The sequence below is a fragment of the Carcharhinus amblyrhynchos genome, chromosome 9 (assembly GCF_965287045.1).
Source record: "Carcharhinus amblyrhynchos chromosome 9, sCarAmb.v2.hapA, whole genome shotgun sequence".
Lineage (NCBI taxonomy): Eukaryota > Metazoa > Chordata > Chondrichthyes > Carcharhiniformes > Carcharhinidae > Carcharhinus > Carcharhinus amblyrhynchos.
In genome coordinates, this window is record NC_137332.1 from 41,662,328 (window position 1) to 41,689,882 (window position 27,555).

Sequence of the window (27,555 nt, forward strand, 5' to 3'; positions counted from 1 at the left end):
TTTATTTAGTTTTTTTTTATTTGCACTGTTATTACATAAGTAAATGGGCATTATTTCAAGGTAAACCAATTCGTCAAGACTATCAAACTTTGGACGGAATCCTATGAAAAGTATCCAGCTATTCTGTGAAACATAAATTATATTGTGCCTTTCCCAAGGACTGGCATTTTAAAATATACACGTTTGTTATACACTGAAACTTCCTTTAGTTTGTAACAATGTTTACTATATCGTCATCTGTGATGAAGCATCATACCCACTTTTGTCATGTTCGAGCAACATGTCTATTGAATACAAGACTGTACAAACTATGAATTTGGCTAAGATAAACAGCAAAGAGATCACAAACTAACAACAAAACATAATCTCTTGCAATCAAGATATTGAAACAAAATACCCTGGTATGGTCTCATCTTTAATAATCAGATTTCAATTTCTCAGAATTCAATGCTCAGAATTCCAGCTCAGTTAACTTATTTGAAAGAATTAGAATTACAATCATTGTAAATAATTAGTCATAATATTTCCAAGCACAAAAATAAAATCAAATAACCATGCTGGAAGTACAGAGCATGCATATCAGCATATATAAAGGGCAAAGCATAGGTTAATATTTCAGGTCTAGATACTTCAATAGACATTTAAATATGTTAACCGTTTCTCCTTACAGATGCCAATTGATCTGATCTGGAGTTCCAACATTTACAAGTTATTCGTTTCACATGCACAGTACCCGACTGTGGGACACAAATTTAAGAAAATACCCTCTCGTGTCCTCCTATACACAAATATTGCAACATAAATATAGTGCAAAATGATGTCCGTTTGATCCTACTGTGTACTTACACATATCTAACTGGTGCATCTGAGCATTGACTAGTGAGTAGCAAAGAAATTGTTACTTCAAGCTTGCAAATTGTACAACAACAAACCGTAAAATATTTCAGCACTGGTCTTCCAACCACCTACTCCAGATTCAACAATTTTCCCTAAAACACATTCATCCTACAGGGCACAGTACTGTAATACTTTTACATAGATTTTTTAAAAATTCCAGGATGTGGGTGCTGCTGGCAATGCCAGTTTTTATTGTTCAACCCTAATTGCTCTCGAGAATGGGGCGATGAGTCTCTTTCGTGAACTACTACAGCCTATGTGACGAAGGCACCCACACAGTGCTGTTAAGAGTTCTAGGATTTTGACCCAGCAACATTTAACTATTGTATGCCAATAACATAAATTTAATTCCTTTGAAAAGATTAAAATACATAAATAGATAAACTCAAAGACAACAAACACATTTTCAGATACCACTTCCCAATTTAATTTTTCCACCACACACAGCTTTAAATATTCATGAAACAAGTTTCTTAAATTCAGTACTTCACTCTTTGTATTCCTTCAAGTGTTAAGAAATTGCGTTCAGATTTATAAATGTGGAATAAGTCAGGCACCCAAAAAAATTAAATCAGGGTCATGTCCATGTAGGTTGATAAATAATACCCATTTGTGCACCAGCTGTTTTAAATATGATTATTTGGTATGAAACAGTCAGTTACAACTTACTGTACCTCAAGTATGAGAGTTTTGATACACCCTTAGGCAAATACATGTTTTACTTGAATAATTCTATTCTACAAACTAGATAGGACAAGCACATGTGGAAGCAGGTTAAAAAAAATTAGTGTTCCTCAATACACTTGACAAAGAATGCTTTCATATAAAAGTAATAGCAAATGATACATTAATGGAAAGATCTAGGTACCCATTCAAGGGCTTCTATTGAAAAGACAGTACAGTAAAATAAACAAAAAAGGTCGATTAGCAATCCCAGCAAGGCAGAAACACCTGATTTTTAAAACTTCAAGAGCAGCCAATTCAGTTTTTATCAAAGATTTTCTGGACATCAGCAAAAACCTATAGAAAAAATAAATTCAAAGTTAACATAGAACATTTTCAAACACTGGCCATTAAATACATACAAATTGATGGCAATAACATGTTACATCACAGGTCTTTCTATGTAAAAGGAGTAAGAATTTAGTTAGCCTAAAAGGAGAAAATCTCGAGCATTTTCTCCTAAAATAAGTACAAATTCATGTTCATGGGCAAGACTAGAGGTCTAACTCTAGCTGCACGTCACATACCTCTTCAGCACTTTTGGTTCCATCAACTCGTCTTACTTTCCCTTCTTTCTCATATAGTTCTATAATGGGTTTAGTGGACTGCATATATGTTTGAATTCTGAAAGAGATGCTATAAGGTCAACAGCACAAGAAGACTGGTTCTTTATAAACAGAAAAAGAGTGAACACAGGCACAAAGGACAGAACAGCCTCCATCTATGCCATGAGCTCATATGATTCTATGAAAATAAAATTGTATTTCTACCTTTTCGTCAGGCTGTTGATGTTGTCATCTGTTCTTCCACTACCTTTTCCTCTTTCAAGGCAACGCTGTATACAGATCTTTGGAAACAGAGAATTGTGAGAAAGTTTAGCTGCCTTGCAGGAGTACAGAGGGACCTGGATGCATATGTATATGAGTCACTGAAGGTGGTAAAACAAGCTAAGAGTGTTATAGTTAATAAACAATATGGTATGCTTTGCTTTATTAATAGGTGCATTGAGTACAAGAGCAGGAGGTTATGCTGAACTTGTAAAAGACACTACTTCAACCTCAGCTGGAGTACTGCACCCAGTTCTGGGCATCGCACTTTAGGACAGATGGGAAAGCACTAAAGACTGTGCAAAAAAGATTCATGAGAATAGTTCCAGTGATTAGGGACAGTTATGTATTTTGGAGAAGTTAGTACTATTTTCTTTGAACAGAAGACAGAGGAAATTTGATACAGGTATTTAAAATCCTGAAGGCTCTAGGCACAATAGATAAAGAGAAACTATTCCCACCATGAAAGAATAGAAAATGAGAGGGCACAGTTTTAAAATAATTAGCAAAGATTAGGATCTGGAATGCACAGAGTATGGTGGAGGCAGGTTCAATTGAAGCATTTAAAAGAGAATTGGACTGTTACCTCAACACGAAGGATGTACAGTGTTACAGTAGAAGGCAAGGTAATGGACCTAGATGAATTGCTCATTTGGAAAGCTAGTCCTGATACAATGGGCCAAATAGACTCCTTCTGTGGGGTAACAATTCTATGATTCGAGAGAAATGTTGGAGCTGCGTCTCCAACCAAGTGCAAGGTATTCAATCACACTCCTGACTTGTGCCTTGTGGATGATGAACAGGCTTTGGGAAATCAAGAGGTGGGTTACTCACCTCAGGATTCCCAGCTTCTGACCTGCTCTCAAAGCCACAGTATTTATAGGCTGGTCCAGTTCAGATTTTAATCAATTGTAACCCCTAGGATATTGGTTTTTGGGGAATACGACAATGATATAATACCAATGAACATCAAAGGATGATGATTAAATTTCCTCCTGTTGAAGATAGTCATTGCCTGGCACTAGTATGGTGCGAATGTTACTTCTTACTCATCAGCCTAAGTCTGAATGTTGTTCAGCTCTTGCTACATGTACGCACAAACTGGTTCAATATCTGAGGGGTTGCAAATAGTACAGAGTATCGTGCAAACATCCCCAATTCTGACTTTATGATGGAGGGAAGATCATTGATAAAGCAGTTGAGGATGGTTGGGTCTTTGACACTGCCTAAGGAGCTCCCGCAGTGACGTCCTAGAATGGAGGAGATTGGCTTTCACAATCACCATTATCTTCCTTTGTGGTAGGTTTGACTCCAAATAGTAGAGAGTCTTCCCCATGGTTCCCAATGATTTCATCTTTATGAGGGTTCTTTGCGGCTACACATGGTCAAATACTGTATTGATGTCACAGAAAATTACTCATGACTCAATTTTTTTAATCCATGTTTGGATCCAGACTGTAATTTGGTGTACAGCAGAGTAACTCTGACAGAACTCAAACTGAGTGTCAGTGAGTCGCTAAGTAAATGCCACTTGATAACACTGTTGCCAACACCTTTGATTACTTGGCTGATGGCCGAGAGTAAAGTTTATTTTGAAGTTTATTTATTAGTCACAAGTAAGATTTACATTAACACTGCAATTAAGTTACTGTGAAATTCCCCTAGTCGCCACAGTCCAGTGCCTGTTCGGGTCAGTGCACCTAACCAGTAGACTGATAGGGCAGTAATTAGCAGATTGGATTTGTCCTACGTTTTGTGGACAGGAAATAGGTATGCAATTTTCAACATTGCTTGGCGAATACTTGTATTGTAAATGTGCCTGGGCTATGTGGTTGAAGGCCTGGTCAGTTCTGGGGCAGAAGCCATCAGTACAATTTCAGGAATGTTGAAAGGGACCATAGCTTATGCTGTTTCTGGTGCAATGGGAAAGAGGAATCATTCTAAAGAGGTTACCAGATCTTTATCAGCAGTTTTCTTCAAGAGCAGCAGTGAAAATTGCTTTATCCCTGGCTGCAAAATACAGCTCAAGATATTTCAGATTAATATAGGACTTTGCATAAATTTATTTAGAAAATACTAGTGGCAACATAGAATACATCACGTTTATTCTCATGACATTCGCCTGCCTACTTAAGCAGCAGTTTTAGCATCCATCCATTGATATCACCAGCCATTCTCTGGATATTTTTCCCCCAGTGGAACTGTTACCTCATTGCTACAGTCGAAAAAAAGGACAAATTTCACATCAGCATTGTTATCCATCTTCTTGTTCCAACCATCGAGGTTGTCTGTATTTCTTGGAAATCCATCAATGAGAAACTTGTTTTTCGTGGCATCTTGCTCCATTGTCTCATCCATTGCCTGCAAAATAACACAGAAATCTAATGCCAACATTTTGTTGAATCAACTTCCTGAAAGTTTTTTAAAAATATTATAAATAAAGAAGCTAAGGGAAGTAACAAACTTAAGGAAAAAGCATATCATTGCTCAAACATGAGTGGCAGGTCAGATGTTTGGTCAGAAGATAATGACTGAAAGGTCAATCAGGAAAAAAAAAGTTGAGAAGGATAGCTAGAAACGTGAAAATGGATAGCAAGAGTTTCTACAGAAAAACAGTAAAGTGATGGTCCTCTAGAGAGTGAAATTGGCAGTTAATAGTAGATAATAAGGAAATGACAGATGAAATTAACTAATATTTTGCTTGTCTTCACTATAGAAGATACAAAAAAAATTCCAGTAATAGCTGTAAATCAAGAGCTGGAAGATGGAAAGGAACTTGGTGCAATTTACAGTCACTAGATTGACAGTAATAAGCAAACTGATGGAGCCACAGGCTGCCAGGTCTCTGTCCTGATGGACTTTATCCTAGAATTAGGTCATTAATGAGGTAGTAGATGTGTTCGATATTAACTTTCAAAAATTAGCTAGATTCTGGAAAGGTTCCATCAGGCTGGCAAGTAGTAAATGTGATCCCTCTATTCAAGAAGGGAGGCAAAAAGCAGGAAATAGTCGGCCAGTTAGCTTGACTCCTGTCATGGGGAAAGTGCTAAAATTGATAATTACAGTTATAGCCGGGTACTGAGAAAAAAAAAATCAAGGTAATCGGGATGAGTCAGCATAGTTTTGTGAAAGAAAAATCACGTTTAACCAAGTTATTGGAGTTCTTTGATGGAGTGAAATAGGCTGTGGATAAAGTGGTGCCTGTAGAAGTACTGATGTACTTGAATTTCCAGGTGTTTGATGAGGTGCCACATTAAAGGTTCTTGCAGAAAATAAAAGCTCATGGTTAGGCAGTAACATATTAATATGGATAGAGATTGTCTGGCTCGCAAAGGGATTCAGCTATTCTCATTCATGGGTCACAAGAAGTTACTATGCAGATACACCAAGTATTTAAGAAGGTTAAAGGAATACTCTCCTATAGTATGAGAGGAATCTGAGCTCTGAAGAAGGATCATCCAGACTTGAAATTTTAGCTCTATTCTCTCTCCACAGATACCGTCAGATCTGCCGAGTATTTTTGTTTTTTGTGTGTGATAAAAGTAAGGATATCATGCTTCATGGTGAAACCACATCTTGAACACTGTGTGCAATTCTGTTCTCCTTATTTAAGGAAGGATATAAAGGCATAAATGAAATAAAACCACTGAGGTGGTTCAGAAGAGGTTCATTAGATTGATGCCTGGAAAAAGCAGATTGTCTCATGAGAAAAGACTGGACAGATTGAGCTTACTTACGACTGGATTTTAGAAAAGTGAAAGGTGACTTGAGTGAAGTATACAAGATCGTGAACAGTCTTGACAAAGTGGATATGGAAAGGATGTTTCTTCTTGTCGGTGAGTCCAAAACTGAGGGCACTGTTCTAAAATTAGGGGTCACCCTTTTAGGATAGAAATAAAACTTTTTCTCTCTGTGGGTTGTAACTTTGGAACTCTGTTTCAGAAGGCAGTCTAGGGCTGGTCACTGAATATTGTAAAGGTGGAGTTGAAAGACTCTTGTTAGGCAAAGAAATCAAAGATTATTGGAGGTAGATTTTTTAAAATTCATTTGTGGGACATGGGCGTCACTGGCTGGCTAGTATTTATTGTCCATCCTTAGTTGCCTGTGAGAAAGTAGTGGTGAGCTGCCTTCTTGAGGCACCGTAATGGTGAGACCTTGTGAATTTTGTTCAATTTAAAGGCATAAAAAGTTACTTGCTGCTAGTAACTTAGATCAGCCTGTAGATCTATCTTGAGGAGTTATGAGATCACATTTTCTATAACAGCCCTGTACAAAATAATTATTGACTGCCAGCTACCAAGTATTAGTATATTTCTGGATACACCTGTATTGCTCAGCCTAGCAATACATACAACAGAAAGAACGAGTTAATCCAAATGTAATATGAAGCTAAAATGTATGCCAATAATGCTGGCTAACAACTAACCTCTCATTCAGAACTCATTTGGCCAACTTCTGGGATTATTTGAAAATAGCAGTCAAGGCTTACGTTCTTGGAACCAAGAAAAGTATAAATAAATCTGGGCGGCATGGTGACACATTGAGACAGCAGTGCTGTCTCACAGTGCCGGGAACCTGGATTTGATTCCTGGCTTGGGTCACTGTCTGTGCGGATTTTCACGTTCCCCTTGAATCTGCGTGGGTTTCCTCTGGGTGCTCCCACAGTCAAAACAATATGCTGGTTAGGTGCAATGGCCATACTAAATTCCCGCTCAGCGTACCTGAACAGGCGCTGCAGTATGGTAACTAGGGGATCTTCACAGTAACTTCATTGCTATGTTAATGTAAGCTTACTTCTAAACAATAAAATAAACTTAAAACTTGCAATCCAGGGAATACGGAATTTGAAACAGATCAGCCATGATCTTATTGAATGGTGGAACAGGCTTCAGCAGCCAAATGGCTTACTTTGCTCCAATTTCATATTGTTTGCACTAGACTAATACTAAAACAAGAGGACGGTGGCACAGTGGTTAGCACCGTTGCCTCACAGCACCAGGGACCCTGGTTTAACTCCAGCCTTGGATGACTGTGTGGAGTTTGCAAGTTCTCCCCATGTGTGCGTGTATTTTCCTCAGGTGCTCTGGTTTCCCCTCTCAATGCAAAGATGTGCAGGTTAGGTGGATTGGCCATGTTAAATTGCTCCTTGTGTCAGGGGGATTTGCCTGGTGGATACGTGGAATTACAGGGATAGGATGAGTTTGTTGTTGGTGCAAGCCCAATGGGCCTCCTCCTGTACTGTGGGGATGCTATGATTCCATGAAGATCAGGTGGTGTCAGGTCAACTAGACATTCAAGCAAGATTTGACAGAAGTGTTAAAATGGAATTATTGGGAGAATCCAAACATTGTTTGACCTCATGAAAATCTCCATTCAGCTTATCAGATCCAAATCACCTCTGCCCAGGAGTCATCGGCAAACATTTAGCAAGATTCTCTCATCTTTTAATTATAAAGAAAATGTAATCAAACTGCAACTTTGTTGTTCAGAACTTGAATATTTCTCAAAAGGGAGACATGTTGCTGAGGGCTGTTTGTCTTGCACTCATCAGAACAAACAATTTCAATTGATCACAACGATTTATACTACAGGGAAGAAAAGTGCTGATTGGTTAGCAAGTTAATTGCAATGGGCTGAATTGTCACCAAGGAGAAAGTTATGGGGAACTGTAGACTCCCCATGCTCCTAGCTAATTTAAAAAGGTGCGAAACTTGAACACTTATTTGCAGAGAATGATTCCCTGCATACAAACATTCCCTCTATCACAGTGTATCTTCTTTGAAGCAAGCACAAATAAGTCACAATACAAATCTAACCACCTCAAATTGGCTGCTAGATTAGGCAAAGTACACTCAGGACTGATCAGTATGTGTTGCCTATCCTCAGAACCACATCCATCAACAGACATTCCATTCTAAGCCCTGTAACCACAGGCATGTCATGCACTGCCTGCATTCCATCCATCACAAACAACTGAAGGAACATGCTGCCCTACGAGTCCAGTCAACGCTGATCAGTTTGTACAACATTTCCTTCAGCTTTTTGTGGTGGATGGAACACAGGCCATGCTCAGCCAGCCTGTGGTCACAAATTCGAGAACTGAAAGTCTGCTGTTGAAAGTGGTTTTAGAGTTGGACAGCATTTGCTGAGCTGCCCTGAGCCTGCTCAGGTGGATTGGGTGCTTAACATGGTTCATTTGCACTTGCTGGAAGCCACAAACCTTCAGGTAGCAACCATTCTTCTGCAAACAAGGGGGATGTGTTCAAGCCTTATGTTTTACTTTAAGTTCTTATGAGTTCGGGGTACCCATAGTTTTCAGTTGTTTTCTCCATGGTAGAGCCTTGGCCAGAGTCACCTTGCCAGCCAATCTTCTATTAGAAATTTGACGGTGTATATTTCCTGATGAGTGCAAGACTAAAAGTTTCAGCAATAAAATGTAATTCTTAAAGCAAACAAGACTTCAAGGTTACAGGTTTCAGCAACATGTTTGCCTTTTCAGCAAAAAAATCTAATAAAGCAAACAAGAACAGGACAATCTGCATTAATATAATTCTGCTATCATTGAACAGACCACATTTAAGCATTCAAGTATCTGCTTAATTACCAGGTTGATGACGCTGGGCGTAACAAGAAAAGGGAGTGGGGGCATTGCTCTTAATGTTTAACTTTAAAATTCCTGAAGTGGGTGTATACATTGTTTGATGAATCATAAACGATATCCTGACATGGAAGAAACTAACTCAGTACTAACTAATGCGCAGTCAAGATATGAGATGGAATAACAAGGTTATATAGCAAATTATATCTTTATGGCCCTCTACAAGTTTTGCAAAGTATTTATATTACAATTGTTTCAACGGAAGAGAATGGCAATAAGCAAGACTGATATTGTATGACAGATATGAAGATCAAAAACAAATAATATGTCAAATTAAATAATTTTAAACATCAAATATAGTTACTGTTAAATTATATCAGGAAGGGGGGGAAGGGAAGAAACATGCAAGCATAAAGTTTATTTATTAGTCACAAGTAGGCTTAAATTAACACTGCAATGAAATTACAGTGAAAATCCCCTAGTCACCACACTCCGGCACCCATTCGGGTACACTGAGGGAGAATTTAGCATGGCCGACACACCTAACCTGCACTTTGTTTGGACTGTGGGAAAATACCCAAAGGAAACCCATGCAGCATGGGGAGAACGTACCGACTCTGCACAGACAGTGACCCAAGCCAGGAATCGAACGCAGGTTCCTGGCGCTGTGAGGCAGCAGAGTTAATCACTGTACCAACTTCCAGTGCTAATCACTCCTTAATTTACTATAATAATATTGTTACAGCCACATTTCAGAAATTCCTCTCAAAACATCTTATTAAAAAATGAAAATTGCAGCACATTTAACTATTTTTCCCACTAAATTCTTTTTATCTGAATTAAATTGTCATGATTTTAAGTACTTGTTGATCAAGTCCATTTAAAATGTGATATTTGATGAAGCAGAAATATTCTTTTGGAAAGGAGTTATTTGCCATTCTAGGAATACAGTAAAAGAAAAGTGAAACAATTGGCTTCCTCCTGCAGCAGCTTTTGTAATAACTTTGTACACAAAATGCTCCATCTGTCGGCTGACAGTAAGTCCAGGCCAAACAAATACTTTTCACAGAAAGTTAGAAATTATTTTGCAAGCAATTTTAGTTTGGAACGTTCTTTCACAAAGAACATATCATTATAAATAGAACCCACTGTACCTATCCAACATGTCAAAAACATCCCTGTGAATTTTTCACAAATTTACCATAGACTTTCATTTCAGTTGCAATTTTTTTTGAAGAAAAATCATTACAGATGATAAAGCGGTGGCCAGGCAATTCAACTGACTCAACTGAAAATTCAGGTCTGCAGCTCAACTAACAAGCATCAGGTTGCCACAACCAAATGTCATCAGTGGATTCCTTGAAGAAAGTTAAACAAATTCAGATCAAGAATTGCACATCCTGAAATATTATTGTTTTTTAGGTTGTCAAAAGTTAGCTTACCCTTTTTATGAGGTTAATAGTTATTTCCACTGGGACAATTTTTCCTTCTTTAATGTAACTGTCAATCAGTTCACCATACTGTGTAGCTTCTTTGCTTCGTTCAGCACGAAGGAGATCACCAGCAGACAAGTGAACGTATCCATATTTCTAGACATCAACAAAAAAGTGATTACAAGTTTTAACCCTTGTTACAATTATGAACTAAGATAGTTAAAATTCACTTAACACAATATTCAAGTGCTAGATTACGTGCAAGATACTGTTCAAATCTCCGAGCTGCACTTTTTACTCACTGTAAACAGCGTAAAATCTAACCCGAGCTACAACCATCAATAAATTGTGCAGAATATTTTAATTAAGCATGATGCTTAGATATAATCTAAACAGCGTGTTATCAAAATACAGTCTCCAATTGTAAACTCGTCAATTTCCCAAGGCATTGCATGTGGAAAATTGAGACTAAATATACAATCTTAAAGTGAAGCAAGATTACAGAGCAGGGAATAATTGTACTATGGGATGCAGACACAAATTAGTGCCCATTTTCAAGTTATGTCCTTATTTCCATCCTTTCATTACAAATGCCTACTCTGTCACATTTTATCTTCCAGTTCAACAGATAGTGGATCAAGCCTACGTGCTTTAGTCCCACACTAAGCCAATAGATACCAAGCTTGATGTAGTAACATGCCAAAGCTACTTTGAAATTGTACTTGTAAAGTTTAATTAAACATTTTGCACAATTAAGGTCTAACTAGATTTTCTTGAACAGCAGAAAAATCTATAAATTTTACTTGGACCATTTTCTGATGCTTGAACTACACAAAACTAGGATAATGCACCCTTACATGACTGGAGTGTACCCTTTTCTCACTTGTATGCTCATTCAGAAATTTGAATGAACCCAGTTAGTCAATTGAAAAAAATTCTTCAGCGTGGACAAATCCAACATTTATTGCCCATCCCTAGTAGCTCTGAATTAGATACAACTGAGTGGCTTGTTAGGCTTCTTCAGGGTGCAGCCAAGAATCAACCAGATCAGTTTGAGACTGGAGTCACATATTGGCCAAACCAGATAAGGATGGCAGAGTTGGTTCTTTTCCTGAAGGAAGTTTTTACAATCCAAACAGCTTCATGACCACTTTTCACTAACACAACTCGTTTTATATAGCGCTTTTGACATGATAAAACATCTTAAGGCACTTCACAGAGAAGCAAAAAGCAAAATTTGACACCAAACCACATAAGGAGAAATTACAGCAGATAAATCAAAGGCCAAAGTGATGGATTTAATGGAGTTCTTAAAGGAGCAAAGAGAGGTAAAAAGGCAAAAAAGTTTAGGGAGGGAATCCTAGAGTGTTGGCAGTTGAAGCTGGAAGCTTCAAGAAGTACTGGAGCAATTATAATCAGAACTGAAGTGGCCAGAATTAGGGGAGCGCAGTTATTTGAGGGCTGGAGCAAATTAAAGAAGCAAGGTCGTGGTGAGTTTTGAAAACAAGGATGATTTTTTAAAATCAAGGTGTCACTCAACTGAGAGACGCTGTTGGTCAGGAAATTCAGAAGTGATGAGTGAACAGAATTTTGTGCAAGGATATAGACAACAATTTTTGGGATTGCCTCAAGTTCACAAAGGGTAGAATGTGGAAGGCTGGATAACAAAGACACTTATGTCAGACTCCTCTTTATTGACTACAGCTCAGTCTTCAACACCATTGTCCCAACAAAATTCATCTCCAAACTCTATGGGCCAGGGCTCAGCTCCTCCCTCTACAACTGGATCCTAGACATCCCAACCCACAGACTATAATCAGTCAGGATAGGGAACGACACCTCCTCCACAATTATCATCAAAACTAGTGTCTGGCAAGGCTGTGTCCTCAGCCCTTTACTATAGTCTTTATACACTTATGACTGCATGGCCAAATTCTCCTCCAACTTCATTTTCAAGTTTGCTGATGACACCCCTGCAGCGGGTCGAATCTCAAACAATGACGAGACGGAATACAAAAAAGAGACTGAAAATCTGGTGAAATGGTGCGATGACAATAATCTCTCCTTCAATGTCAGTAAAACGAAACAGATAGTCATCTGCATACCCCAGTATACGTCAATGATGATGAAATGGAAATGGTCGAGAGCTTCAGGTTTCTAGGTGATCAGGTCATCAACAACCTGTCCTGGACCCCCAACCTGACACTATAATTAAGAAAGTCCAGCAACATCTCTGCTGTCTCAGGAGGTTAAGGAAATTTGTTATGTCCGCTATGACACTCAGCAATTTTTACAGATGCATCACAGAAAGCATCATTTCCGGATGCATCCCAGTTTGGTATAACTCTTGCTCTCTGCCCAAAACCGCAAGAAATGACAAAAGGTTGTGAATGTAGCCCAGTTCATCTTGCAAACAAGCCTTCCATCCATTGATTCTGGCTACACTTCCTGCTGTGTCAGAAAAGCAGCCAGCATAATCAAGGAACACACCCCCCCGCCCCCACAACCCTCCCCTCCTTCCTTCATACCATTCATACAGAAGGTAATGAAAAAGAGTACAGATCTAGTGTTACATCATAGCTAGGGTGTAGAGAAAGATCAACTTAATACAAGATAAATCATTCAAAAGTCTAACGGCAGCAGGGAAGAAGCTGTTCTTGAGTTCTTGGTACCTCAGACTTTTGTATCTTTTTCCCGACAGAAGATGATTAAGAGAGTGTATCTGGAGCGAGTGGGGTCCTTAATTATGCTGGCTGCTTTGCCAAGGCAACAGGAAGTGTAGACAGAATCAAGGGACGGGAGGCTGGTTTGAATGATGGATTGGGTTACATTCACATTGTAGTTTCTTGAGGTCTTGGGCAGAGTAGGAGTTATACCAAACCGTGATACAACCAGAATGTTTTCGATGGTGCATCTGTAAAGGATGGTGAGAGTCATAGCTGACATGCCAAATTTTCTTAATCTTCTGAGTAAGTAGAGGCGTTGATAAACTTTCTTAACTATAATGTCGGAATGGGGGGGAAAATCAGGACAGGTTGGTGGTGATCTAGACACCTAAAAACCTGAAGCTTTCGGCCATTTCTATTTCATCTCCGTTGTGGTGGACCGGGCAGGTTTTCCACTACACTTCCTAAAGTCGATGACAATCTCCTTCATTTTGTTGACACTGAGGGAGAGATTATAGTCATCACAGCAGTTCACCAGATACTCTATCTCATTCCTGTACTATGTCCCTCATTGTTTGAGATCTGACCCACTATGGTGATGAAAATCAAGTTGGAGGGGAATTTGGCCTCACAGTCACAGGTGTAAAAGGAGTATATAGGGGGTTGAGAACAAAGCCTTGTGGGGCATCAATGTTGAGGATGATCATGGAAGAGGTGTTGTTGTCTATCCTTACTGATCGTGGTCTGTGAGTTAGAAGTTCAGGATCCAGTCGCAGAGGGAGTAGTCGATACCCAGGCCACGGAGTTTGGAGATGAGTTTCATAGGAATAATGGTGTTAAAGGCTGAACTATAGTCAATAAATAGGAATCTGACATCAGTGTCTTTGTTATCTAGGTGTTCCAGGGTTGAGTGCAGGGTCAGGGAGATGGCATCTGCTGTGGACCTGTTGCAGCAGTAGGTGAACTGTAATGGATCCAGGCAATGGAGGAGGCCGAAATTGATTTGTGCCACGACTAACCTTTTGAAGCACTTCATAATGATGTGACAATTATAAAGTATATTTGGATTCCCTCCCCGACAATATCTGAACCAGCACCCCCAAATCTCATTCACTTACCTTCTCCCTTTCAATGGGATCTTTAAACTCACCTAGTTATACTACGTTACACAGCTAGTTATGTAAAAAGGGGGGTACGTTCTCTTTCGCTCCACTCCTTTTACACCTCACTGCTGCTACTGGGGATGTGCTTTGCTTCTTGTATCTCATCCAGCTTGAGCCAGGAAGGCCAGACAAGACAGGGACTTTATAATTTAAGTGCAGATAAGTCAGTATAGAGTGGCAATCTGCTGCTGACTGCCATTCTGAGGAAATGATGTTTCCATATTTTGTTATGAAATAATATACTTTGAAATTAATGAATTTAAAGCACATGTGCTTTGAAATATTTTTAATGGAAAATGTTAACAAATTGGCCAACAAGCTTTCACTTTTGGACTATCCAATCTCAAAATGTAACAGTAATTTCCAAATTATAGGTGATGGATTCCAGATGAAACTGCAATTAACTTGTACATCTTTATATGCTGCATTGGCTACTCAAAATTTCAAGGTGGTCTATTCTATAATGGGGAAACTAAACTCAGATAGTTAATTCTCTGCCACACGCTCACCCAGAGCTCTTCATCCACAACCTCCTTCCACACTGTTCCAAAGAAGCTCAGTGTAAACTCACCTTTCAATGAGGTACTTTACAGCCTTCTGGGTTTAATGCCCAGTTCAACAATTTCAGATTGTAACCTCTGACCCCATTGTTTTTCCAGACAACGGTAAGGATAATGATTCTGTTAATACCATTAACACCTCCTCCATATCCGCCTTCACTTATGATTATTATCCCTTGCCCGCTCCCAACATTCATTTTTGCCATTTGGTCTCCCCTGTCTTTCACAGAATCACAGACCTTCTCATGTATTCTCTCCTTTTCTTCTTGTAATTGTTTAAAACCTCCAACCATTTTTGTCTCACTGCAGAAGCTGAGTGTTCACAGCATTTTCTATCTTTTATCCCAAATGATCTAGACTACTTTATTTTATATAAAGATTAAATGTTTTAAAAACTTCCTGTTCAAATAAATTTCATCCGCTTCATTCCATTCGCATCCGGCTTCGGCTACGTACTTCCCTGACGAAATATTAAAACCCCGATTACACTTGAAAAATACTCACATCGACCTCTCATTAACAGTATGGAGAACCCCCGCCCCCCCGGTCTGAGATCAAACAGATTGAATGAACAGTTCCACCGTACTCCTGTGTGAATAATTTAACTACAATACACGTACATGCCCTGGCCCCAGGGCGGCTCTCCCTCCAGCACCAGGCACTTGCTTGCTGCATCTGATTTTTTTTCACCCACCTTGACGATTTTGACGCACTGGGTCCCTTTCCCGGCTCCTGGCCCACCGAGGACAAAAACCACCTCAGGCTTCATCATCAGCAACTTCCGCACCAACGCTCCCCAACAAGAAATAACCATGTACCAGCACCAGCTGGGCTCTTCCACGCTTCTCCTGCTGACAACTCTGGGGTATACTTTAAGGAACCCAGCAATCTGTAGTCGGCCGCTGACTTCCTCTTCTGCAATCCACACACACACAGTAGCCGCCTTCTGACACAAATCACCCGATGAACGACTGCTTCCGGGTATGAGCTGCACGCAAGCAAGCAAGCTTTGTTCAGTTCAGAGCGAATATGAAAGGTTGTAATTCAGCTTTTTGAAATTTGCAAACAGTATACGTTTTAGAACATTACGATTACAACGAAATTAATGTTATTTTCAAAAATCATCACGTATGGCTGGCCGTGGAGTACCTTTTTAAAGCATTATTTGGTTCCTCTCCGAAGAATTGCACTGGAGTTTATGAGGATATTCTCCCAGATTATCATGTTAAATCAACAGAATAAGACTCATTCGTTCATCAGCCTGTCCATCACACTCCCACATCTTGCAAAAAGCTATATCATCTCTAAAGACAGATAAAAAGGATAAAACCCAAGGTCAATTTGGGGGGTGGGGGGACTGCTTGAGCCAGAAACAAGCTGGAAGAAAGTCAGTTAATTCTTGCATGAGCCAGCTATTTGTTTCCACGTCAGTTATTCAAACAAAGCAAAGCACCTTCTAACACCTAAACCGGTTTCTTAATTTTTTTCCCCAATCATTCATAAAATGGCAGGACCAATATTTATTGCCCATCCCCAACTGCCCTCAAGAATGTGATGGTGACCTTCCTCCTTCAGCTGCTCTTTTAGGCATAGTGTCTGTGTGACTAATCTAGGTTAATTGGCATTTTGTCTGGAATTTTGTCTGACATTGTGCAGCACAAATCCTTCTCGACATTAAATTGGGCTAAACCCTGAGTATTGTCAAGCCTTGCTGCAAGCAGGCACAGACTGTTTCAGTATCTGAAAAGTTGCAGATGGAACTGCACACCATGTAATCATCAGTGAACATTCCCACGTTTGACTTTACAATGGATAGAAAGCTACTGATGAAGCATTTGTCAATGGTTGTGCCAAGGACATTGCCCTGAGAAACTTGCACAACAATATTCTGGAGCTACTAACAGCCACGATCATTTTCCTTTGTGCCATGTATGACTCCAACTAGTGAAGAGATTTCCACATGATCCCTTTTGACTATATTTTGTTAGCTAACATTGGTCACACTGAAGTTAAATGCTGCTTTGATATCAAAGGTAGTCACTCTCACCTCATCCCTGGAATTCAGTCTGTTTGTCCATGTTGGTCTAAGGTTGGAATGAGGTCTGGAGTCGTGTAGTCTTGGTAGTACCAAACAGTCCTTACATAACTTATGCTTGTGATAACTAATCCTCTGCAATCTATTTAGTTGAAACAAACTGTCTACAAAGCATAATGTATTCCTTTCATTATCTTATAAACCTTGATCAAATTACCGCTAAGAGTGTGCTTTACTGAAGTTTGGAAACAAAGGTCTTCAAGTATTTTCTGGTAACAAAGATGCCTTAAACTGAGAATTGAGTTTATGGCCCTATCCTGTATTTTTTCAAAGCCTCAATGTTACACAGCATGTGAGGAGGCCTAAATTGAATACATAATTCGAACTAACCAATGTTAGTCTAACCAATGTCTTGTATAAGGACAAAGAGTACATATCAACTTACAGGATTCAATCCCAACCATGGGTCACTGTCAGTGTGAAGTTTGCACATTCTCTTCTTGTCTGTGAGAATTTCCTCTGGGTGCTCCAGTTTCTTCCCACAGGCCAAAGATGTGCAGGTTAGGTTGATTAGCCATGCTGAATTGCCCATTAGTGCCAGGGGGGATCAGCAGGGTAAACATGTGGGTTTACAGGAATAGGGCCTGGGTGGGATTGTTGTCAGTGCAGGCTTGATGGGCTGAATGGCCTCCTTTTGCACTATAGAGATTCCATCATCTCCATTGTCCAGGCCATGCTCACCAATATCTCCGCTCCCTGTGCCATACTCACCAATATCTCTGCTCTCCAGGCCTCGTTCACCAGTCTCTGCGCATCCCGGACCTCGCTCACCACTCTCTCCACTCCCCAGGCCTCGCTCACCAGTATCTCGGTTCCTCAAGACTCACTTACCAGTATCTCCACTGTCCGGGCCTCACTCATCAGTCTATCTGCTCCCTGGGCCATACTCACCAATATCTCCATTCCCCAGGGCTCACTCACCGGTATCTATGCTTCCTGGGCTTTCGTTCATTAGTCTCTCTGCTCCCCAGGCCATATTTGCCAATATCTCCATTCCTTCGGCCTCCTTCATCAGTATCTCCGCTACCCAGACCATGCTCATAAGTATCTCTGCTCCACGGGCTGTGATCTCGAGTATCTCCCCTCCATGGGCCACACCCACCAGTACTTCTGCTCCCTGAGCCACGCTTATCAGTATCTCACCTCCCAAGCCAAGCTCACCAGCATCTCTGCCACCCAGGCCATACTCACCGGTATCTTCTCTTTCTGATACCTCTGCTCCCTGGGCCATGCTCACTAATATCTCCCAGGCCATTCTAACCAGTATCTCCGCTATAGGGCTATGCTCGCCAATATCTCTACTTACCAGGCTATGCTCGCCAGTCTCTCCGCTCCCCAGGCTATGCCCGCCAGTCTCTCCGTTCCATGGGCCACATTCGCCAGTCTCTTCACTCCACAGACCGTGCTCGCCAGTCTCTCCACTCCACGGACCATGCTCAGCAGTATCTCTGTTCCTCGGGCTAGGCTCGCCACTCTCTCCACTCCACAGGCTATGCTCACCAATATATCCGCTCCCTGAGCTATGCTTGTCAGTATCTCTGCTCCCCAGACCATGTTCAGCAGTATCCCTGCTTCCCTGGCCATGCTCACCAATATCTCCACCCCACCAAGCTATGATCACCAGTCTCTCCACTCCCCGGGTCACGCTCAGCAGTATCTCCGCTCCACAGGCCACGCTCACCAATATTTCCGCTCAACAGGCTACACTCAACAGCATCTCCACACCCCATGCCATGTTCGCCAGCAACTCCAGTTTAGTATTTTCCATTATCCCATGGATCCTTCCTAAATTTCAGAGTCATTATCATACCTGGGTTGGTAACCTGCAGCTGGAAGAGTGCTGAGAGGCACATGTATCAGTCCAGCAGAATTATACGGAACAGGCCGTTACTGCTCGCCAACAGGATCCCCACGTTTTTGGGGCTGAATTTTATGCAGCTTTTTTTTTCCTCTCCAGCTTCAATGGAGCTAGAGACCTAGATTTAAAATGTGATTGATTAGCATTGCTTCTTTGACTTTTGGGATTTTTACTGAGCCCTGAAAAAACTCTCATCAGCTCTCAACTGCTTAGAGTTTCATGGGTCAAAAGTAGAAGAATTTAGCATACAAGATTTTTCTCTCTATTGCCTTGATATGTAGTAGAATATGCAAAAGACCAAAAGCCAAGACAAGACCTCAGTGTTCCTTATATGTGGTGACACCATTACACTGGTTCATTGAATAAGAATCAATAATCCATTTATTGAGAAATAAAAGGATTATCTCATAAGAGGCACAGTTTTTATGAAATACTTAGTAAATTTATTATTTGTTTGCCAATATATTGACATAAATTATATACATAAATGTTAGTTGGATATATGTCAAGGTAAAATAATTAGGCTTAGTCCGTGAGAATCACATGTATTTCTCTGTTAGAAAGACACAAATGACTTGACGGACACCACTCCACATAGGTAAGGGACAAGAAGGGAGACAGGCCTTCATGAAAAGGCAATATGGGGATTGGGCACACAGAGCAAAATTTTGTCAAAAGTTGCTTTATCAGAGTGTTGCTTCTGGTGCCAAAAAAACACTGTTTCCTGCCAATAGCACCAGCGTGATTTCGAGCCAAATCTTATGCCTCATTAGCAATAATTTTTATGTCCACTAATTTCACACTACTATACCAGCATATTCCTTCTAATTCGCCCACCCCACCATGACTTAACTGCTGCAAGCACTAGGAAGCTTCATGAAAAGAAATGAATGATCTTCCTCGCTCAGCCACTCCCAGTCTCCCACTGGGCCTCCTCACAACCCCAACCCTTTCTCTCACTCAGCCACCTTGGCCTTTGCCACCACCAGGCACCAGGTTCAACTCTCGCTCGCACAATTACCACATTCCCCCAGTATCTGCTATGCTCCTGACACTCCAGCTCCCACCCTAGCCCCTTGCTTGCCACACCTCATTACCATCTTAAATGTCAACACTCCCACCTATACTGTTTTTAGGTGCCCAGATTACCAACAATCTGTCCTGGTCCCCCCCATGCCAACATAGTTAAGAAAGCCTATCAACACCTCTACTTTCTCAGAAGAGTAAGGAAATTTGGCATGTCACCACGACTCTCACCAACTTTACAGATGCATCACAGAAAGCATTCTTTCTGGTTGTATCACAGCTTGGTATGGCTCCTGCTCTGCAAGGAACTACAAAAGGTCATGAATGTAGCCCAATCCATCACACAAACCAGCCTCCCATCCATTAACTCTGTCTACACTTCCCGCTACCTTGGCAAAGCAGCCAGCATAATTAAGGACCCCACACAGCCCGGATATTCTCTCTTCCACCTTCTTCTGTCGGAAAAAGGTACAAAAGTCTGAGGTCACGTACCAACTGACTCAAGAACAGCAGCTTCCCTGCTGCTGCCAGACTTTTGAATGGACTTACCTTGCATTAAGTTGATCTTTCTCTACACCCAAGCTATAATTGTAACTACATTCTGCACTCTTGCATTTCCTTCTCTATGAACAGTACTTTTCACTGTATGTTAATACATGTGACAATAATAATAAATCAAATCAAATCAAATTCCTCTCAGTGTCATTACAGGACAAACTCAACCAGAACAGGCATCAGTGGGCACACCCAGATGGAGTCATGCATGAGCTAAGAACCCTCACATGTTTTGAGGAGCGAGCCCTCGTTCTGGTCGGGGAGGAGGAACAGCGTGTCTATGCTGCTAGTTAAATGGGGGCAATCTGTCTTCGCGATTGAGCTTACTAAAAGCCAACTTTTGGATTTTGAGGACCTCCAGCAATATTTGTATATATGTTCACTCCTGGCTTGCTAACATCGCAAATACATTTCCTCTTCTTTTGTTTTCACTTTTCCCCTTGATACATGCAATCCAGACACACTTCGTGTCACCTGAAAACTTTCACTCAAACTGGTTTGAACTTTGTACAGTCATTTTAACATTCATCTGTTAGATTACAGCCCTATAATTGTGTCAAAATTTAAATAATCTGTTGTAGACACAAAGATAATTTGAGATTATTCTTCAATATGTCTACAGTAATGATGTCAGTTATTACTGCATAAGTGGCAACCTCCAGCAAGAAATTAGACAATGCACATCAATTTACAACATTCTTGTACAAAATGTTTCCAGAAGAGGAATAAATTCCTTCCTAAATAGGTATTTATTTATTGTGCAACTTTAAAACTGTAATCTAATCTTCTTGGATTCTGAACCTTTGATTAGATAAGTGACTTGTTATCATTCCCAAGTGCCTCATTATTCCACCTATAATTGTTTGGTCATCACTCTGTCTCTGAAAGTGAGTGAGGATTCAAGAGAACAGGAAGTGAGTGGGGTTTCAAGAGAACAGGAGAAGAATATATTGTCCCAGGAAGGTGCATTTCACAAACACAGACACACGTGCATAGGGGAAATGTTGATGACAAAAATTACAATGGAAATGAAAGAGATCTGGACTGCACAAAATGAGATGAGAAATCTGAGGATGGGCATTGTTAGATTTAGAGCATTGTTGTTTTCGATAATTGCTATATCAGTGAAGGTCCCTTTTGAGATGTCTTTTAAGATTGTCAATAGGTAATACATTGGCCTAGAGTTTTCTATCTGCAAATGGTGGTATCCCAAAGGTACTCCAGTAGATGCAGTGGGGAACCGGTATCCTCAGTGTGAAGATGGAACTTTGTCTCCACAATGACTGAACAGTGGTCATGCCTACTGATGTAGTCGGACAGATGCATTTACAGCAGGCAATTAGTGAGGATGAAGTTAAGTATATTTTTCCCTTGCTTATTCTATCATCACCCTGACGCAAATCTGATCTAGCAGTTATGTCCTTTAAAACCCAGCTATTTCAGTTAGCAGTAGTGCTACCAAGCCACTATTGGTGATGGACAGTCAAGTCCATTTTGTATATTCTGCACTCTTGCTACCCTCAGTGCTTCAGATTATAGATTGTAGATGTTTAGATGTAGATTGGTGGCAGATGTCTGAGGGCAAATCAAAATCTGGCTTGTGGGAGGATTTCAAGTGTAAGTTCTTAGGGATTCAGGACCGACACATTCCTGTAAGGTGGAGGATAAGTATGGCAACTTTTGGGAACTTTGGATAATGAGAGATATTGTGAGCCTGGTCAGAGAAAAAGGAAGCATTTGCCAAAGCTAGGAGCCTGGAAACACACGAAGCAAGTGTGGAATACAAAGAAAGTAGAAAGAAACTTAAGCAAGGAGTAAGAACGGCTAAAAGTGGTCACAAAAAAGCATTGGCCAGCAAGATTAAGGAAAATCCCAAGGCCTTTTATACATATATAAAGAGCAAGAGGGTTGGCCCATTCAAGGACAAGGGAGGGGGTCTATGTGTGGAGCCAGAGGAAATGGGTGAGGTACTAAATGAGTTGCGTCGGTATTCAGAAGACCTGGTGGATGATGAGTTTGGGAAAGGATGTGTAGATAGTTTGAGTCATGTTGAGATCAAAAAGGAGGAAGTATTGGGGTTCTTGAGAAACATTAAGATAGACAATTCCCAGGGCCTGATGGGATATACCCCAGAATACTGAGACAGGCAAGAGAGAGGAAATTACTGGGGCCTTAAGAGAAACCTTTGTATCCTCATTAGCTACAGGGGAAGTCATGATGCGGAGATGCCGGCGTTGGATTGGGGTAAACACAGTAAAAAGTCTCAACCTGGTGTTGTGAGACTCTTACAGGAGAAGTCCCAGAGGATTAGAGAATAGCCAGTGTTGTCCTTTGTTTAAGAAGGGTAGCAAGAATAATCCAGATAATTACAGACCGATGAGCCAGACCTCAGTGGTAGGAAAATTACTGGAGTGGATTCTTCGAGACAGGATTTATTCCCACTTGGAAATAAGTGAACGTAGTAGGGAGAGACAACATAGTTTTGTGAAGGGAAGGTCATGTCTCACGAACTTGATCGAGTTTTTCAAGGAAGAGACAAAGATGATTGATGAGGGTAGGGCACTGGACACAGACTTCAGTAAGACCTTTGACAAGATCCCTCATGGCAGACTGATGCAGAAGGTGAAGTTGCATGGGATCACAGGTGAGCTGGCAAGGTGGATATAAAACTGGCACAGTCAAAGAAGACAGAGGGGAGCGGTGGAAGGGTGCATTCCTGAATGGAGGACTGTGACAAGTGGCATTCCTCAGGGATCAGTGCTGGGACCTTTGCTGTTATACATATAAATGACTTGGAGGAAAATGTAATTGGTTTGATAAGTAAGTTTGCAGACGACATAAAGGTTGGTGGATTTGCAGATAGCGATGAGGAACATCAAAGGATACAGCAGGATATAGATCAGTTGGAGACTTGGACGGAGGGATGGCTGATGGAGTTTAATCCAGACAAATGTGAGGTAATGCATTTTGGAAGGTCTAATACAGATAGGAAATATACAGTAAATGGCAGAACCCTAGAGTATTGATCGCCAAAGGGATCTGAGTATACAAGTACACAGGTCAATGTAAGTAGCAATGCAAGTGGAGAAGGTAGTCAAGGAGGCATTCAACATGCTTGCCTTCATCGGCTGGGGCACTGAGTTTAAAAATTGGCAAGTCATGTTGCAGCTTTAGAGAACATTAGTTACGCCGCACTTGGAATATAGTGTTCAATTTTGGTCGCCACACTACCAGAAGGATGTGGAGGCTTTGGAGAGGACACAGAAAAAATTTACCAGAATGTTGCCTGGTACAGAGGGCATTAGCTATGAGGAGAGGTTGGAGAAACTTGGTTTGTTCTCACTGGAACGAAGGAGGTTAAGGGGCAACCTGATAGAAGTCTACAAGATTATGAGAGGCATGGACAAAGTGGATAGTCAGAAGCTTTTTCCCACGGTGGAAGAGTCAATTACTAGGGGGCACAGGTTTAAGGTATGTGGGGCAAGGTTTAAAGGAGAGGTACGAGGCAGACTTTTTACACAGGGAATAGTGAGTGCCTGGAACTCGTTGCCAGGGAAGATAGTGGGAACGGATACGGTAGTGACTTTTAAGGGGCGTCTTGATAAGTACATGAATATGATGGGAATAGAGGGATATGGCTCCCGGAAGGGTAGGGGGTTTTAGTTAAGTCGGGCAGCATGGTTGGTGCAGGCTTGAGGACTGAGGGGCCTGTTCCTATGCTGTAATTTTCTTTGTTCTTTTATCCAAGAGGTGTTCAACATCGAGGAATACTGATTTATCAGCTGAGATTGGAGTGTTTGCGGTACATAGTAATCAACAGCAGTTTCCTTGCCCATGTTTGACCTGTAACAAGACTTCATGTGGTCCAAAGTCGATGTTATGGATTCCCAGGGTAATTCCATCCCGACTGTGTACTGCTGTGCCATCATCTCTGGTGAAGTCTGTCCTTGGGTATTTCATAGTAAGATCTGATTCCATGAGTATGACCACACCACTCTATTGTCTAACTAGCCTGCAAAATAGCTCTCCAAATTTTGGCACAAGCCCAAAAATGTTAGTAAGGAGCACTTTGCAAGATCAACAGGAGAGGGTTTGCTGTTGTCATTTCCGGAATCTAAATTGATGCCTAAGTGGTCTGTTGAGATTTATTTCTTAGCTACAACTGAGTGGCTTGCTAGACCATTTCAGAGGGCATTTAATAGTCAACTACAAAGTTATGGGTCTGGCGTCACATACAGGCCAAACCAGGTAAGAACGGCAGATTTTCTTATGTAAAGGTGAACAAGCTGGGTTTACACAACAATCAACAATGGTTGTCATTAGACTTTTAATTCCAGATTTTTAAATTCAAATATAGATCCCAGAGCATTACCCTAGGTATTTGGATTACTAGTTTAGACAACACTACCAAAAAGTTTATTTATTTATTAGTCACAATAGGCTTAAGTTAACACTAATAAAGTTACTGAGAAAATCCCCTAGTTGCCACACTCCGGCACCTATTCGGGTACATTGAGGGAGAATTTAGTATGGCTAATGCATCTAACCTGCATGTCTCTCAGACTGGGGGAGGAAACTGGAGCACCTGGAGGAAACCCACACAGACACGGGGAGAATGAGCAAACTCCACACAGACAGTGACCCAAGGCAGGAATCGAACCCAGGTCCCTAGCGTTGTGAGACAGCAATGCTAACCACTGTGCCACCGTGCCACCACCACACTATGCCACCACTTCTCCAGATAATCCAACCAGATTTTCCAAGAACCAAACACCAGTTAGAATAAGTAGTGTGTTCATATGAAACACATGAGCACAAAAGGGACTAGTATCAATTCAGGAATCCTCGAATTGAATTTTGTCAACCTTTTTTATATTTATTTTCTGAAATCTAACAAATTTTGACCATACCTCATAGGCATTTGACAATTTATTATTTTTCTTGTAGATTCCATCCAAAAACACTGATAAAAGGTTTAAATATTCATCATTATCATTCTGACAGGCTTGAATCTAAGTGGACCAGTAGCCAATGCTCCTACCTCTGGGCCAGGTTCAAGTCCCACACAAAAACTTGCTGGCCACAGAAGAACCCAGCCACCTGCACTGACATACTTGTGTGCATCAATGCCAGACAGATTAGAAAGGTTAGTGGCACTAAGGGCAACTGTCTATAAAACTATCTGCCAAATCCAGAAAAGTGATGGATAATCTGAAGGATTAACCAGCATTGTGGCGAATCCATATAACATGGGAAAAAAACCAAAGAAGGAAGCAAGCAAGCATCCATCCAATGCTAGGCATCCATTCCACAAAACATTTTACTTCTTGGAGGAAGCAACAACACCAAGGCCATAACTTGTTTTCTATTTGGTATGGATGTAATCCAGTTATGGATTACATATTCAGTGGATTACATATCCATTTCATTCAACTACTAGTCATACAGTTCAAACTTGGAGAATATCGATGGAAGGTCGACTGTCCCTCAATTCGAGGATGACATCTGCTCAGGTTGTGGGTTTGTGCTATGGATCTTCATGTGACTGAATAAGACAACTCTCAAACCTTAGATCTTTGGGCACACAGGGTTGGGCATTCCACAGGTAAATGGGATTCAGAGTGCCCAGATTGCTTCACTTTCTTCCCTTCTCTGCTACCACTCTGCCTCATTATGAGAGCGAGGGAGAGAAAGTGTGTAAGTGTGTGTGTGCATGTGCACATGAGAATTCCAGACACAGGTACTCTGTATCAATCAACGAATGAGGATTCAGACGTTGGTACTTGGGGTGTGTGTGAGAATGAGATTCCTGACACTGGTACTCAAGATATGTGTATGATTGAGGATTCATGATACTGATAATATGCGAGTGAGTGAGTTGAGTGTATAACGATTCCTGATTCTGGTATAGTATGTGAATGAGGATTCCTGACATTGGCACTTTGGAAAGGAGCATTCCTGAGTGCAGTAACACGTGGCTGCGCACATAAGTGTGCGGTATTTGCATACATACTGGTACATTAGGTGTGTAATGAAGATTCTTTAAACTGGTATTCTGCATGTGACAAGAATTGCTAAAACTGGTTTCTGGGTGTGAATGAGAATTCCTGACCCTGGTAGTATGTCCATTTGTAAATGAGGAATCCTGACAACAGTTGTGAGTGTGTGTGCATGTGCAGTGTGGTAATGCGTGCATGTATGTGAATGAGGATTCCTGATCCTGGTGCTGTGTGTGCAAGTGAAGATTCCCTGATTTTGGTTGTGTGTGTGAGTGTGAGATAAGGGTTCTTGATGCTGGTGCTCTCGGGGTCTGTAAAATGAGGATTACTGATTCTGGTACTGTGTTTTTCTGTGAATGAGGATTCCCGGTCCTGTTTGTGAGGGATGCTGATCGCTGATCCTGGTACTCAAGTCTCTGGGAGTGAGGATCCCCGATTCTGGTACACTGTTTTGTGTTGATGAGGATTCCTTATTCTGCTACTCAAAGTCTCTGGGAGTTAGGATTCCTGATCCCTGTACCAAAAGAGTAAATGCTGGAAAATCTCAGCCGATCTAGCAGCATCTGTAAGGAGAGAAAAACGCTGGGTCTGTATGAATGAGCAATTTGTTTGTAAGAGAGTGTTTGATCATGAGGTTCCTGATCCGTGTGCAGTAATGGTCTGTCTGTGAAGATTGCTGATCCTAACACACTACGGCTCTGTGAATGTAGCAGTCATGATGTGAATGTACCAACTGAACAGACATTCATTACACAGACTTACACCTCCACTTTCCTCACTTGAATCGTACGCATTTCTAAGTGGGCATTCCTTTATTTCACAACAGATATAAACAGTTTCCGCTTTTCTTGCTAACTTACAGTGATGTTATTATTAACACGGACCACTTAAGGAGCAGCTATGAGAGGCAAATCATTCCATTACCTTGCACCCGGCTCAGGCCAACGGAGGCCCCTAAGCTCGATCAGGTTGATTTGACCGTTGAATTGAGCTGAGCGCCACGCGGCGGGAGAGGCGGCGCGCGATTGGGGCAGGGCGGGAGAGGCGGCGCGCGATTGGGGCAGGGCGGGAGGAGTGGCGCGCGATTGGACAGAACCGTTGAAGCGGCAGGTAATTGGACAGGGCGGGAAAGTTGGCGCGTGATTGGGCAGAGAT

At 41.1% G+C, this 27,555-nt stretch overlaps 1 protein-coding gene across 1 annotated transcript; it reads right to left on the minus strand.

Moving 5' to 3' along the window:
* Positions 1–27,419, minus strand: cmpk (cytidylate kinase). Its single transcript, XM_080195507.1, has 7 exons — positions 27,325–27,419; positions 15,562–15,855; positions 10,488–10,634; positions 4,656–4,808; positions 2,391–2,467; positions 2,148–2,244; positions 1–1,917 (listed from the first exon to the last, which is right to left on the minus strand). Exons 2-7 carry the CDS (start codon positions 15,679–15,681, stop codon positions 1,879–1,881), a joined length of 633 nt encoding a protein of 210 aa, XP_080051633.1. The 5' UTR covers positions 15,682–15,855; positions 27,325–27,419; the 3' UTR covers positions 1–1,878.
* Between the last annotated feature and the right edge of the window lie 136 nt (positions 27,420–27,555).

Bases quoted from the DNA above. Each gene is read 5' to 3' on its own strand.
- cmpk (XM_080195507.1), bottom strand. From the start codon at position 15,681: ATGGTTATTTCTTGTTGGGGAGCGTTGGTGCGGAAGTTGCTGATGATG. The intron at 10,635-15,561 runs GTGGGTGAAAAA...GTTGATGTCTAG, and splicing joins AGTGCGTCAAAATCGTCAAG to AAATATGGATACGTTCACTT. The intron at 2,468-4,655 runs GTAACAGTTCCA...CTGTTTCCAAAG, and splicing joins TTTTCGACTGTAGCAATGAG to ATCTGTATACAGCGTTGCCT.